The sequence below is a fragment of the Saccopteryx leptura genome, chromosome 5, assembly GCF_036850995.1.
Source record: "Saccopteryx leptura isolate mSacLep1 chromosome 5, mSacLep1_pri_phased_curated, whole genome shotgun sequence".
Lineage (NCBI taxonomy): Eukaryota > Metazoa > Chordata > Mammalia > Chiroptera > Emballonuridae > Saccopteryx > Saccopteryx leptura.
This window is the reverse complement of record NC_089507.1, coordinates 115,595,105-115,611,775: the sequence shown is the minus strand read 5'-3', so window position 1 is coordinate 115,611,775 and position 16,671 is coordinate 115,595,105. Positions and strand designations below refer to the sequence as shown.

General features: G+C 37.8%; 1 protein-coding gene across 1 annotated transcript in view; it reads left to right on the top strand.

Moving 5' to 3' along the window:
• The window catches only part of CCDC7 (coiled-coil domain containing 7), a 219,111-nt gene that overhangs the window by 193,243 nt on the left and 9,197 nt on the right, over positions 1-16,671 (top strand). The window contains exon 9 of the mRNA XM_066386556.1: positions 16,222-16,287. Coding sequence (XP_066242653.1) covers positions 16,222-16,287 — 66 coding nt within the window. The remainder of the gene's footprint in view (positions 1-16,221; positions 16,288-16,671) is intronic.

Below are 16,671 nucleotides of genomic sequence, written 5' to 3'. Positions count from 1 at the left end.
TCGGCTCCCGACACTTTCTTTGTGCTGTCTTTGCCTGGTTTTGAAATCAGAATTATGCTCGCCTCAGAAAAGGAGCTTGGAAGTCTTCCTTCCTCTTGAATTTTTTGAAATAGCTTGAGAAGGATAGGAGTTAGTTCTTCTTTGAATATTTGGTAGAATTCACTTGTGAAGCCATCAGGCCCAGGACTTTTCTTTTTTGGGAGCTTTTTGATAACTGTTCAAATCTCATTGTTGTAATTGGTCTGTTTAGGTTTTCTGATTCTTCCAGATTAATTTTTGGGAGATTATATGTTTCAAGGAATTTGTCCATTTCATCTAGGTTGTCTAGTTTTTTGGTGTACAGTTCTTTATAGTATTTTCTTACAATATTTTGTATTTCTGTTGTGTCAGTTGTTATTTTTCCACTTTTGTGTCTAATTTTTATATTTGAGTCCTCTCTCTTTTTTTCTTGGTGAATCTAGTTAAAGGTTCATCGATCTTGTTTACCTTTTCTAAGAGCCAGCTCCTGGTTTCACTGATCCTCTGTATTTTTTCTTTAGCCTCTATTTCATTTATTTCTGCTCTGATCTTTATTATTTCCTTCCTTCTACTAGCTCTGGGCTTTACTTGCTGTTCTTTTTCTAGTTCTTTTAGATGTAGGGTCAAGTTGTTTATTTGAGCTTTTTATAGCTTCTTGAGGTATTCCTGTAGTGCTATAAACTTTCCTCTCAAGACTGCTTTTGCTGTGTTCCATAAATTTTGAGTTGATGTATGCTCATTATTGTTCGTTTCTAGGAATTTTTTACTTCTTTAATCTCATTGTTTACCTATTCATTATTTAATAACGTGTTATTTAGTTTCCCAGTTTTTGAGTATTTTTCAGTTTTTCTGCTGTGGTTGATTTCTAGTTTTATGCCATTGTGATCAGAGAAAGTGCTCGATATGATTTCAATCTTCTTAAATTTGTTGAGACCACTGTTGTGCCCTAACAATTGATCTATTCTAGAGAATGTACCATGAGCACTTGAAAAGAATGTATATTCTGCTGCTTTAGGGTGAAAGGTTCTGAAGATATTTATTAAATCGAGTTGATCTAGTATGTCCTTTAAGTCTGCTGTTTCTTTGTTAATTTTCTTTCTTCAGGATCTATCTAGTAATGCTAGTGGGGTATTGAAATCACCTACTATTATAGTATTACTGTTGATCTCTCCCTTTAAATCCATCAAAGTCTGCTTTATATGTTTAGGTGCTCCTATATTAGGTACATAGATATTTATAATGGTTATATCTTCCTGTTGGATTGCTCCCTTTATCATTATGTAGTGACCTTCTTTATCTCTTACTATAGTCTTTGTTCTAAAGTACGTTTTGTCTGATATAAGTATTGCTACCCCAGATTTTTTTTCATTTCCATTTGCATGAAATATTTTTTTCCATCCATTTATCTTCAGTCTATGTGCATCTTTTTATTTAAGGTGTGTCTCTTGTAGACAGCATATGTATGGGTCCTGTTTTCTTATCCACACAGCTACCCTATGTCTTTTGATCGGATCATTTAATCCATTTACATTTAAGGTATTATTGATATGTAATTGTTTATTGCCATTTTATTCTTTAAAATTGTATTCCTCTTTTGCTATATTCTTTTTCTCCTTTGATCTGTTTACAACAGGCCCCTTAGCATTTCTTGCAGCCTTGGTTTGTTTGTAGTGAATTCCTTCAGTTTTTTTTTTGTCTGGAAAGCTTTTTATTTCTTTTTAAATTTTAAACGATAGTCTTGCTGGATAAAGTAGTCTTGGTTGTAGGCTCTTGTTCTGCATTACTTTGAATATTTCTTGCCATTCCCTTCTGGCCTTAAGTGTTTCTGTTGAGAAGTTGGAAGTCATCCTTATGGGGGCTCCTTTGTAGGTGATAGTCTTTTTTTCTCTAGCAGCTTTTAATATTTTCTCTTAATTTTTCTCTAGCAGCTTTTAATATTTTCTCTTTATCACTTAACTTTGGTATTTTAATTATGATGTGTCTTGGTGTTGATTTTTTGGATTTCTCTTTAATGAAGTTCTCTGTGCTTCCTGAACACGTGAGATATTTTCCTGCCTTAATTGAGGGAAGTTTTCAGCTATGATATGCTTGAACAAAGTCTCTATCCCTTGTTCTTTCTCTTCTTATTCAGGAACCCCTATGATGTGGATGTTATTTCTCTTCATGTTGTCACAGAGCTCTCTTAGAGTTTCCTCAGACTTTTTGAGTCTCTTTTCTTTTTCTGCTCTGCTTTCGTGCCTTTATTTATCATGTCCTCTAACTTGCTGATTCGATTCTCAGCTTCATCCATTCTGCTTTTAATTTCTTCCATTGTGTTCTTCATTTCTGATATTGTATTTGTCATTTCTGACTGATTCCTTTTATTATTTCAATGTTTGTTTTTATATCTGCTATCTCTTTATTTAGGTGTTCGTAATGACCATCTATTATTGTTCTAATATCTTTGAGCATCGTAATAATCGTTATTTTAAACTCTGCATTTGGTAATTTGGTTATATCTGATTCATGCAGGTCCTTTTCTGGGGATTTCTCTTGACTTATTTGTGTTGCATTTCTCTGCCTTCTCATCTTCTCTGTGTAAAAGAAGGTCTTGGCCACTGGAGTCCACTGGGTGTGGCCTCTGTTCCCTAGGTGTGGTCTGTCTGCAGGCCTGCCACCCCCTCTATTGTTGCTACGTAGGGCGTTTGAGTATGGGCGTTACCAGTACCTTCCCACTGGGGCTGCTGCTGTGGTTTCTGCCTTTCCTTCATCGGGTGGCTGTGATCACGTGCTCGGGTATACAAGCCTTGGTGGCCTTGGCTTTTGCCCTGCCCCCATGGGTGGCGTTATGCTCAGCCCTGAGGACAGTGGCAAGCACCTTTGCTCAACTGCGGATCTCCGCCTGTTTCCATGCTTTCGTCTTGCCCTTGCAGGAGGAGCCCGCTTGTAGGAGTGCTGCAAGCCTTGGCTCCACAGGCTGGGTGGGACTGCATGCCCACACTCAGTAGTGGGACTCCACCTCTTCTGGGCTTTTGGATCCACTCCTGTGGGAGAAGCCGGCGCCCAAGTCAGGCCACAAGCCTCGTTTTTCCGAGCAGGACAGGCTGTGCTCCTGCGCCCTTGCTCAAGGGCCAGTCTCCAACCCTTCTGGGGTTCTCGCCCTTCTCCCACAGGCTGGATTACAGGTGACCCACAGCTGGGCTTGACCACTTTTGTACGCCCCCTCCTCCCCAGCCAGGCAAGACTGAGCTCACACCTGGGTTCAGTGGTGGCCACCTGGCTTCCACCATTGCCGATAGAACCACACTTCCACATCCCGCCATCGCCCGCCCTCCAGCAAGTTCTCAGCCATGTGGGTGCGGGTGCTGCAGCTCAGAACCTAAGACTCACTACTGTCTTCCTGCTACTCCTGTCCTCTCCTCTCTCCCTGTTTCCCAGAGCCCCAGGTGAGTGGTTGTGAGATAGGTTTTCTGAGCGGTCCCTTTAAGAAGAATCTTGGGTCTGAGAAATTAGTCTCTTTCTCACAAAGAGTATCCTGTCTTGTTTCCAGCTAAATACTGTCCATACACCTCTTCTAGGCTCTGGGGCTGCAGGCTGGGGCTTTGTTCCTGGGACTCAAGACACTGCCCTCTCTGCTAAATTCACTTCCAGCCACGCGAGTCTCTCTCGGCTGCCATTTTCTTTGTGGAGCTGGGCAGCCCTCTCTGCATTTCCGCTTTTCCTACCAGTCTCGGTGTGGGTGTGGCTTCTTCAGTGTTCCTTGGTTGAAGAGTCCTCTTAGTTTAGTCCAAAGTTGGTTTTTCCAGGTAATGGTTCTTAAAATTAGTTTGTAATCCACTTTGGTTCTGAGTAGTGGGAGTTGGTACATGTGCCTACTCCAGCGCCATCTTGTCTTCCCCCAGGAACACTGGTTTTGATCCTTCATTCTTCTGCCACTTTGGTTTAGTATCTTCCCCTCTGACCCTCAATCTCATCACTCTTCTTGGCAGAAGGAGACCCAGTCATTCCAGGCTTTTCCCCTCTCTATAGCCCCAAAAGAGAAAAAACCCAGTCATTCGGGGCTTCTACCCTCTCTGGAACCCCTTTAATTTATTTGGTGTGCAGATCTTTCAAGCAAGTCTATGAGCCCAGTTGGAGATGCTTCACTGGGTTATAACTCTTTAATTTGTTGAAATTTCAAAGGGTGAGATCAGGAGTATCTCTCATGCCACCATGACTCTGACCTATACATTTTTCTAATTTCTCCTTTAAAGTTAAACAGTTTTTTCTTTAGCTCCTCTCTTTTTCTTTGGTAATATCTTATTGTATATCACTAAAATAAGCCAAATAGTACTGTTAGAATTCAGGCTGGAAATTTCCTTAGCAAGATCCTCAAGTTCATTAGGTATGATTTTAACTTTACAAGTTACTGTTGCCCCATGTTTTGTTAATTGTTCTGTCTTTACATGACAGAGCACCTCCCCAGTTTGCCAGCCTTCAATTTTTTACCTTTCAATTTTCCAGCCTCACTGCCTTTTATAGCCTTCATTAACAGATTCTTTGCCATTCCTCCAGTATTAACCTATAGCCTTCTTGCTATTTTTCTAGTCTTTACTAATTGTCTCTTTTAGCTTTCTGCTCACTTACTGAACCCAAAGCCAATGCCACATGTTTTAAGTTTTTGTTGTACTATCCAGTTCCCAGGTATTTCTATTGTTTCATATCACAGTACTTCAAAATTTCATGGCTTGAAACAGTAATGAAATTAATTTATTACAATGTCTGGGTTTGCTGCACTCAGCTGGGCAGTGTCTTTGTTTGATGTCATTTTGACTGATGCCATTTGTATGGAAACATTCAGCTGGGAGCTCAACTGGAGCTGGAAAGATCCAAGATATTTTCATTCACATGTCTGGTTACCAATCATGCACTAGTCAAACCCAAGCTTCTTTACATGGTTGCTGTGACCCAAGAAGGCAAAAATAAAAACTATAACGACTGAGATAGGAAGTTCTTGAAGTTATTTTATCACATTCTGTAAGGAAGTTATGAGCCTAACCCATATCCAAGGGGAGAAGAAGCATAGAGTGGGTGAAATTGTCGGTGCACGTTTATGAAAATAATCCAGCACAATATTTAAAATTTTTGTAAATGTTCTAATGACATAAAATAATACACATTTTCTATTACTAGGTATACTAGTTAACTTTTCCAGAATAACAAATTAACACTTAGTGATTTAAACAGCAGATATTGATGACTTCTCTTAGTGGTTAGATAAGTGTTGTCTCTGGGCAGGTTTGGGCTGTGTTGGGTGTTCTGAGATAGCTTTATTCACATGTGTTAAGTACTAGCTGGGACACCTAGGACAGGTAGGACCTCTTTATACTCTCTTATCCTTCAGAAGGCTAACCCTGGGTAGTTGATAGGAGGATCCTCAGTGGTAAGAGAGCAAAACAAAGAATGGAAGACTACTTCAGACCGAAGCTCAGATAATGCTATTTTCATTGTATTCTATTGGCCAAAGTGAGTCACAGGCCAGACCAGTTTCAAGGGATGAGGAAATAGGCTCTACTTTTTGATGGGAGCTACTGCAAAGAATTTATGGCTATTTGTAGCTTACCACAGTGGGGTATATATTCTCTTCCAATTTCTTTCTCACCTTCCTCTCTTCTTCTTTTTTTTTTTTATAAAATTCAGTTAAATATAGATTTGTTTTATTATTTTAATTCTCTATATATTTATTAGTTAGAATATGGGTCTAGGCTTCTATGTAAAGAGACCCTATAAAATTGAATAGGTTAAAGAAGATAAAATATTATTTTTCTTTCAGGGAATGTTTGGATAGATGTGGAGATAGTAGTTTGATGCTCTCTATGATCCTGTTCCCTTTTGCTCTTATTTTTTATTGATGTTTAGAAATTTTATGAGGTCTTACTTTTTTTTTTTTACTTCAAGGAAGTATTGTTTCCCTATTTATTTCACTTTTATTTATCTTTCTTCCTTTTATCCCTCTGGAACCAATATTTGAATGTTATGATTCCTAGACCTATTCTTTTTTAAAATATTTTTCTGAAGTGAGAAGCGAAGAGGCAGAGAGACAGATTCCCGCATACGCCCAACTGGGATCCACCTGGCAAGCCCATTAGGAGGCAATACTCTGCTCATCTGGGGCATTGCTTTGTTGCAGCTGGAGCCATTCTAGTGCCTGAGATGGAGGCCATGGAGCCATCTTCAGTGCCCGGGCCAACTTAATTCCAGGGGAGCTTTGGTTATTGGAGTGTAGGACAGAGGTAGAGAGAAAGAAGTGGAGAAGCAGATGGGTGCTTCTCCTGTGCACCCTGGCCAGGAATCAAACCTGGGACTTCCACATGCCAAACTGATGCTCTACCACTGATCTAGCTGGCCAGGATTTTTCTGGCCCTATTCTTTAAGACTTCTATTTTTTTAGTCTTGGATTCTATTTGTATGTTTGTTCTCTATTCTTTGTCTCTAGAGAGATATTTTCTATTGATGTTTCTTAAAATGGTCTGACTCTACACTGCTATCTCCAATCTGTTCCCTTGTTCATCCATTTAGATATTGAATTTTTTCTATACTAGAATTTCCATTTGTTATTGTTTATAATAAGGTTTTATTTCTGTGTTAAGATTTCCATAATTTAATTCATTATGAGCATATATATTTCTATTTTGGGTATTATTAAAATAGTTGTTTTAAAATTTTTTATGCTAATTCAGAAATCTGGACTATGTTGTGATCATCACTCTTTGTAGATTGTCTTATCTTAAGAGTAAGAATCCTTTCCTGTTTTTTCAAATGTCAAGTAATTCTAAATTGTATTCTGTATATTGGGAATGTCATGTTGAAAGTATGGATTGTGCTATACTTTTTCAATGATTGGAATTATTTTTCTTTGCTTTTGTTTAATATATAATTAAAATGATTGGATGCAAAATAAAAATTCTGCATTTAGGCAGGAACTCAAATGGCATTTAAATTTTTTAGTTTTTTTGTGCTGCTTAAAGTCTTCCCTATGTGTATATGCTTTAGGGATTTGAAGAAATTTGGGCAGAGATCATACAAACAGTTTCGACTTCACTGTCTCTAGTTTTCTTTTTTGTATGACTTTCCCATAACCTGTCCAGTGGCTCTGATTGCCCTGAACTCTGTCTTCTGGTCTGAGAGGTCTAAACATTTAGTCTTTTTACCAGTTATTAGGTGCCTTGCCTGGCTCAGATAGCGCTTGCCCTCAGAGTAGGAGCCAAAAACCAAGAATCTTACTATACTTATACTTGGTTGCCTTCTCTGAAGAACATAACTGCTATTGGTTGCTCTCTTTTTCTTAATTACTAATTTTACTGGGGTGACATCAATAAATCAGGGTACATATGTTCAAAGAAAATATGTCCAGGTTATCTTGTAAATTAATTATGTTGCATACCCATTACCCAAAATCAGATTGTTCTCCGTCACCTTCTATCAAGTTTTCTTTGTGCTCCTCCCCATCGTCTTTCCCCTCTGCCCCCCCCCCATAACCACCACACTCTTGTCAATGTCTCAGTCTTGTTTTTATGTCCCAACTATGTATGGAATAATATAGTTCTTAGTTTTTTCTGATTTACTTATTTCACTCCGTATAATGTTATCAAGATGCCACCATTTTGTTGTAAATGATCCGATGTCATCATTTCTTATGGCTGAGTAGTATTCCATAGTGTATATGTGCCACATCTTCTTTATCCAGTCTTCTTTTGAAGGGTTTTTTGGTTGTTTCCATGTCTTGGCCACTGAGAACAATGCTGCAATGAACATGGGGCTGCATGTGTCCTTACGTATCAATGTCTCTGAGTTTTGGGGGTATATACTAAGTAGAGGGATTGCTGGGTCATAAGGTAGTTCTATTTTCAGTTATCTGAGGAACCACCATACTTTCTTCCATAATGGTTGTACTACTTTACATTCCCACCAACAGTGAATGAGGGTTCCTTTTTCTCCACAGCCTCTCTAACATTTGCTATTACCTGTCTTGTTAATAATAGCTAATCTAACAGGTGTGAGGTGGTATCTCATTGCAGTTTTGATTTGCATTACTCTAATAATCAGTGAAGATGAGCATCTTTTTATATATCTGTTGGCCATTTGTATTTCTTCCTGGGAGAGGTGTCTGTTCATGTCCTCTTCCCATTTTTTTATTGGATTGTTTATTTGTTTGTTGTTGAGTTTTATGAGTTCTTTGTATATTATGGATATTAGGCCCTTATCTAAGCTGTTGTTTGAAAATAACATTTCCCATTTAGTTCGCTGTCTGTTTATTTTGTTGTCAGTTTCTCTTGCTGAGCAAAAACTTCTTAGTCTGATGTAGTCCCATTCATTTATTTTTGCCTTCACTTCTCTTGCCTTTGGAGTCAAATTCATAAAATACTCTTTAAAACCAAGGTCCATGAGTTTAGAACCTATGTCTTCTTCTATGTACTTTATTGTTTCAGGTCTTATATTTAGGTCTTTGATCCCTTTTGAATTAATTTTAGTACAAGGGAACAATCTGTAGATGAGTTTTATTATTTTGCATGTGGCTTTCCAGTTTTCCCAGCACCATTTGTTGAAGAGGCTCTCTTTTCTCCACTGTGTGTTCTTGGGCCCTTTATCAAAGATTATTTGACCATATATATGTGGTTTTATTTCTGGACTTTTATTCTGTTCCATTGGTCTGAGTGTCTATTTTTCTGCCAATACCATGCTGTTTTGATTCTTATGGCTCTATAATATAGTTTAAAGTCAGGTATTGTAATGCCCCCAGCTTCATTCTTTTTCTTTAGGATTGCTTTGGCTATTTGGGTTTTTTATAATTCCATATAAATCTTATGATTTTTTGTTCCAATTTTTAAAAAAATGTCATTGGAATTTAGATGGGAATTGCATTAAATTTGTATATTGCTTTGGGTAATATGGCCATTTTGATTATATTTATTCTTCCTATCTAAGAACAAGGAATATTCTTCCATCTCATTGTATCTTTCTCGATTTTCCTTAACAATGCTTTGTAGTTTTCATTATATAGGTTCTTTACATTCTTTGTTATGTTTATTCCTAGGTATTTTATTTTTTTTGTTGCAATCGTGAAGGGGATTATTTTTTTGAGTTTAGTCTCAAATGTTTCATTGTTGGCATATAGAAAGGCTATGGAATTTTGTATGTTAATTTTGTATCCTGTGACCTTACTGTATTGGCTTATTTTTTCTAGTAGTCTTTTTTTAGATTCTTTGGGGTTTTCAATATATAGGATCATGTCATCTGCAAAAAGTGATACCTTTACTTCCTATTTTCCAATATGAATGCCTTTTATTTCTTTGTCTTGTCTGATTGCTCTGGCTAGAACCTCTAGCACCACATTAAATATCATAAGAGTGGAGAGAGTGGACAACCCTGTCTTGTTCCTGATTTAAGGGGGAAAGCCTTCAGTTCTGTGAGATTTAATATGATGTTAGCTGATAGTTTATCATATATAGCCTTTCATGTTGAGATATTTTCTTTCTATACCCAGTTTGTTGTGAGTCTTAAACATAAAGTTGTGTTGTATTTTATCGAATGCCTTTTCTATATCTATTGATAAGATCATGTGGTTTTTATTCTTTGTTTTGTTGATATGGTGTATTACGTTCACCATTTTACGTATGTTGAACCATCCTTGAGATTCTGGGATGAATCCCACTTGATCATGGTGTATTATTTTTTTAATACGTTATTGTATTAGATTTGCTTGTATTTTGTTTAGTATTTTAGCATCTGTATTCATTAGAGACATTGGTCTGTAATTTTCTTTTTTTGTGCTGTCCTTGCCCGGTTTTGGTATGAGGGTTATGTTGGCCCCATAAGATGTGTTTGGAAGTATTGCTTCTTCTTCAATTTTTTGGAAGACTTTGAGTAGAATAGGATCCAAGTCTTCTTTGAATGTTTGATAGAATTCACTAGTATAACCGTCTGGGCCTGGACTTTTATTTTTGGGGAGGTTTTTAATAGTTTTTTCTCTTTCTTCCCTACTAATTGGTCTTTTTAGGCTTTCTGCTTTTTTTTTTTTCTCTGTTTCTTCTTGACTCAGTCTAGGAAGGTTGTATTGTTCTTGGAATTTATCCATTTCTTCTAGATTGTTGAATTTAGTGGCATAAAGTTTTTCATAGTATTCTACAATAATTCTTTGTATATCTATGATATCTTTGGTGATTTCTCCTCTTTCATTTTAGATTTTGTTTATATAAATCATTTCTCTTTTTTCCTTGGTAAGTCTTGCCAAGGGTTTGTCAATTTTGTTGATCTTTTCAAAGTACCAGCTCCTTGTTCTATTATTTTTTCTATAATTTTTCCATTCTCTATTTTATTTATTTCTGCTCTGATTTTTATTATCTTTTTTCTTTGGCTGGTTTTGGGTTGTCTTTGTTCTTCTTTTTCCAGTTCATTAAGCTGTGAAGTTAAGTGATTCACTTGGACTCTCTCTTTGTTTGTTCATATAAGCCTGAAGTGATATGAACTTCCCGCTTATCACTGCTTTTGCTGCATCCCATAGATTCTGATATATCGTATTGTCATTTTCATCTCTGTGTATATATGTTTTGATCTCTGCACTTGTTTCTTTTATGACCCATTCATTTTTTAAAAGTATGTTGTTTAGTTTCCACATTTTTGTGGGTTTTTTTCCCTCTTTTTTGCAGTTGAATTCTAGTTTCAAGGCTTTATGATCAGAAAATATGCTTGGTACAACTTCAATTTTTCTGAATTTTCTGATGTTATTTTTGTGGCCCAACATATGGTCAATTCTTGAGAATGATCCATGTACAGTGGAGAAAAATGTATACTCTGTCACTTTGGGATGAAATGTCCTGTAGATGTCTCTCATATCCAGGTGCTCTAGTGTTTTGTTTAAGGCCAATATATCTTTATTGATTCTCTGTTTGGATGACCGATCTAGAGCCATCAGTGGTGTATTGAGGTCTCCAAGTATGATTGTATTTTTGTCAGTTTTTTTTTTTTTCATTTTTCTGAAGCTGGAAACAGGGAGAGACAGTCAGACAGACTCCTGCATGCGCCCGACCGGGATCCACCTGGCATGCCCACCAGGGGCGACACTCTGCCCACCAGGGGGCGATGCTCTGCCCATCCTGGGTGTTGCCATGTTGCGACCAGAGCCACTCTAGTGCCTGAGGCAGAGGCCACAGAGCCATCCCCAGCGCCCGGGCCATCTTTGCTCCAATGGAGCCTTGGCTGCGGGAGGGGAAGAGAGAGACAGAGAGGAAAGCGCGGCGGAGGGGTGGAGAAGCAAATGGGCGCTTCTCCTGTGTGCCCTGGCTGGGAATCGAACCCAGGTCCTCCGCACGCTAGGCCGACGCTCTACCGCTGAGCCAACCAGCCAGGGCTCAGTTTTTGTTTTAAGGTCAATATGTAGCTGTCATATATATTTTGGTGCTCCTTGGTTTGGTGCATATATATTAAGAATTGTTATGTATTCTTGATTCAGAATCCCCTTAATCATTATGAAATGACTATTTTTGTTTCTGAGTACTTTTGCTGTCTTGTAGTCAGCATTATCAGATATGAGTATTGCTATGCCTTCTTTTTTTTTGATGTTATTTGCTTGGAGTATTGTTTTTCAGCCTTTCACTTTGAATTTGTTTTTATCCTTGTTTCTTAGATGAGTTTCTTGTAGGCATCATACAGTTGGACTTTTTTTTTAATCCATTCTGCTACTCTGTGCCTTTTTATTGGTGAGTTTAATCTGTTTACATGTAATGTAAATATTGCCACTTGTGGGTTCTCTGTTTCATTTTATACATTGCTTTCTGTTAGTGTCGTGTTTTGTTTGATTCTTCTCTTTAGTTTTTCTATCCTTTGTTTTTGTTTGGTTGTATTCCATACTTCTCTTCTTTGTTGCTACCTTTTTTAATTCATGTGCTTCTGTGGTGGTTTTTTCAAGGGTGGTTACCTTTAAGTAATGAAAAGGGTTCCTACCCTGTTCATTGTAGTACACTATCTTGTGAGTACTTCTGCACTCCATCATCATTTGCTGCTGTTAATCTCCGTCCTCTTTCTTTTATTTATTTTTTTGTTGTTGTCGCAGTTTAAATTTGGTTTTATTGTGTTCTTGGTGGAGCTTTTACTTGCAGTTTTGTTTTGTTTTGTTCTTTGTATCTGGTTGGAAAACCCTCTTTAGTAATTCCTGGAGTGGGGGTTTTCTGATGGTAAATTCCCTCATTTTTTCTGTATCTGTGAATGTTTTTATTTCTCCTTAGTATTTGAATGTTAGCTTTGATGGGTATAGTATTCATGGCTGAAAATTCCTTTCTTTCATGACTTTAAATATTGGGGTCCACTCTTTTCTATCTTGTAGAGTATCTGTTGAGAAATCCGATGACAATCTAATAGGCCTTCCTTTATATGTTGTATTCTTCTTTTCCCTGGCTGCCTTGAGAATTTTTTCTTTGCCATTGGTTTGTGCCAATTTCATTATGATGTGCCTTGGAGTAGGTTTGCTGGGGTTAAGAAAACTCGGAGTTCTCTTTGCTTTTTGAATTTGAGGCTTTAGTTCTTTCCACAGGCTTGGGAAGTTCTCAACTATTATTTGTTTGAATATGTTCTCCTTTCCATTTTCTCTCTCTTATCCCTCTGATATACCTATTATTCTTATGTTAGTCTTTTTTATGGAGTCAGACAATTCCTGAAGGGTTTTCTCATTTTTTAAAATTTTTGAGTCTCTTTTTTCTTCTCTCTATTGTGCCTCAAGTTGCTTGTCTTCTATTTCACTAATCCTACCTTCTGTCTGGCCTTTTCTATTAGCTAAGCTTGTTATCTCATTTTCAGCTCATGAATTGAGTTTTTCATCTCTGTTTGATTTGTTTTTATAGTTTCCGTTTCCTTGGTGATATATTCTTTGTGTTCATTGAGTTGGTTTCTGAGCTCCCTAAATTGCCTTTCTGTGTTTTCTTGTATATCTCTGAGTATTTTTAGGATTTCTATTTTAAATTCTTTGTCATTTATCTCCAAGGTTTCCAATATATTAAATTTTTTCTCCATAGATTTTTCTTCATCTATCTGTGCTACCTCTCTGTCTTTTGTATCCATGACGTTTGATTTCCTTTTCCTTAATGGCATCTGAGAGTGGTTTTGTTGATAGTACTAATGAGAATTAATAAAGAATAAAAAGTTAAAAAAATTATTATTTTCCTTTATTTTTTCCTCTCCTCTTCCCTCCCCTCCTTCTTGAGAAAATATTGTAGTGAACTGTGTATTATATTCTGCTAAACAGTACAAAAACTACCTATAATGGATGGCCTGAGTTGGGGAGAAGTGATAGAGGGGCAAAAAAGGGGGGTATGGACCCACAAAATGCAAAAAAGGAAACAATTTGGGTCAAGAATAAAATCATTTGCTTTTAGGTGATGCTTGACTAAGAGATATAATGAGAGGAATAAGAGGAAAACAGGAAAAAGGGAAAAGAATTAAAAAAAATTTAAAAATTACTATTGTATTTAGTGGATCAACAACTAGATAAAATGGAGAGCCAGGGTTGGGAGCACTGCTAATGCATTCCAAAAGTGAAGTACAAAACACTCAAAGCACCAAAAAGAAAAATTTGAGTCCCAAATAAAATAATTTATTCATGATTGAGGATTGAATGAGAGGAAAAGTAAAGGAGAAGAGAAAAAACTAATATAGAGGGAGGAAAACAGAAAGAGGAAAACACAAAAAGAAGAAAAAAGAACAAAAGGAGAGAGAGGAATAGTTAAGGGTTTTGGAATGCAACCCTCATAGAGAGAAAGGAAGACGAAAGGAAAGATAATGGGAGATCTAACACTTATGGGTAGTGAAGTTCAAGGAGAGGAAAGAGTAAAACTGTCAGAGAATTAAATGACCAAATTAGATGAAGAAGAAAATAAGACAAGAAGATAAGAGAAACAAACAAACAAATATAATAAAATGGGATATGTTATAAAGTCTGTGGATTATTCTTGATTTTGAGAGGTTATCTTCTTGCTTTTTCTTTTCTCTACGTCTTCTTGGTCTGTGATTCTGTACCTTGGGTTCTGCTCCTATGGAATGCTTAGGTAGAGGTTTGCCGTTGATAAGTCTCTATGGCGATGTCATATATTGGGCTTCAGTCTCATTGGCAGTCGAGGCTCATTAGCATTTGCAGGCTCTGACAATGAAAGAGTCCGTTTTCCCGGAGCTTCTCTCCTTGTCTTTCCTTCCTTAAATAGCAGCCTGATGATCCAGCTATGGGGTTGCTGCTGCCTCTGCCTGGAGAATTAGAGGCTCAAATAGCTGGCAAATTCCCACTCTATCCCCACTCAGTGCAGGGCTCTGGGTAAGGCTCAATCAGTCAGTGCCGCTAGCATATTCAGGCAGGGCTGGGAACCAATTGTTTTCAATGTGCCTTTCTGTTTTTCTCTAGGCATGTCCCAAATGCCTCAGCACTCCACTCTGTGGGACCACTTTCCCCAGGCTTTTGGCACTTTGTAACCTGTTTTGGCTGGGTAGAAGATGTCCTAATTGCTGTTTGCAAAGCAGGAGACTTATGAGCTGCTAAATCCTTCTTTTTAACATATTGCCCTGAGTATGAAAGCTCTGCCAATCAGAAGTTGCCCCCACCTGTACATGTATAGTATAACAAGAGGCACTAAAAAATATCACCCCTTTTGTCTTAGATTGCTGACCAGAGAGAGATTTTGTCAGTTAGGGTCACATAGGTCAGTTGAGAAGCGAGCAGACTGTGGGTTAAGCTAATCCTTCACAGGTCTTTTAGCTTGTATGGCTGGGTGAGGCACCCCACCCACCTGGAGAAGTTCGAGCATAGGGAATCTCGCTTTCATGTGCCAATCTTCAGGGTACAGGGGTGACACTGAGACTTTGATTACAGCCCACTCAAAGGCCTCTGACTCTGCCCCTCTGTCCGGGAACTCGGGTGCCCACTCCCAGGGCGCTCGGGGGAATCTCTCGTCCATTATTTGCACTTACTGACCAGGATATCAGGCCGGCTGCCTTTCACTCTGAGTGAGGTGCTCCGCCCATCCGGAGAAGTTCGAGCATAGGGAATTTTGCTCCCGCTCACTCCCCATACTCTGCTTTTCAGGGCACAAGGGCCACCCTGAGACTCCGGTTTCGGCCCACACAGAGGACTCTGACTCTGCCCCTCTGTCCAGTAACATGGGCGCCCACTCCAGGGCTCTAGGAGGAATCTCCTGCCAACTATCTGTGTGGTGACCAGGATATCGGGGGCGATGGCTGCCTCACTTGCCTTTCTTTGTCTGGGTTTTGGTGCGAGCGTTAGCTTGTGTTGACTGGGTTGCCACAAGCACAGTTTTTCCTCGGTTTGGATATCTGTGCCACAGCCTGGCTCGGACATTTGTGCTGCAGCCTGGTTCTATTCACACCCTATGCCTGCCTTAGTTCCTGTTCTTTCAGTTCCAAGTGAAAGCAGCCCTTATTTAGGTTAGTGAGGAGGGCAGAGTGTTTTTTCCTCCATCTTATTTCCTTTGGGGTTGATTATATATTTAGTCAGTTTTTCCCTCGATCATACCTTTGCGTTCAGTGCAGGACTTCTGGAGGCTCCAAGGATAGATTTTTCTGTCTCTGGTTGAAGATCTTGTTGAAATTTTGGGGAGATTTATCAGTATCGCTCCTTACGGCGCCATTTCTCTGACGTCACTCTATTGGTTGCTTTCACATGTTGATATTTGGGTTTTGTTTATTGTTTTTGGTGGTTATATGTGGCAGCACTTGTCCAGTAGGAATTTGGTCTGCTATTATAGAATAGAACAGCAGAAATTGGGTAAGGTTCTTCAAACTATATTTTCTTTGATGAAAAATTCTTGAACTATTTTGTGTGTAGTAGAATATACTCCATCTCACAAAGTCAGAACTGTGCTTTTTTTGTGTTAAGAATAAAGTTGCTTCTTTTCATAAAACTTGAAATTTTTGTATTTAAATAGGTTAGGCCTAAAGAAAAGGAGAAATGACATTTAATTTACTGTGGTTAAAATTTGCCAGATTCAAAGTCAGTTTGCACATGGAAAGTCAAAAGGTTTTAGCTACAGAAATTATCCTCCATGATGTCTGAGGAGTGTGTAGTAAATGTATATGCTTAAATCATCATCTTGGCTATATGTATAGATTTTAAAAAAGGTAATAATTGTAATAATAAATTAATAAAAATAAAAGTACCAGAATGAATACTCCTCTCCTTTTACTACATCCTAGAAAATAGCAAGTGCTCTGGAAACTGAGAACAAAATTCTTCAGGAACAACTAAAACGAGCTACACAGGTAAAGGATACCTTGTTCTTTTAGAATTGTTAACCATTGAAAGAGATATCTATAAAGAGCTTTTAAAATGAATAATTTTGATCTTGTTAATGAGTAAATCTATACTATTTTGCCAGATTTAAATTATATTCATTTCACACACTAGGAATATATTAATAAAATTTAACATTCATTTTCTTTACATTTAGTTTTTTTAAAATTAAATTTATTTGGGTGACATTGGTTAATAAAATTATATAGGTTTTAAGTATACATTTCTATGATACATTATCTGTATATTGCATTGTGTGCCCACCACTCTAAGTCAAATCATCTTCTGTCATCATGTATTTGGTCCCCTTTACCTTTTAGTACCTCCCCATATGCCTTACCTCTGGTTAGCAC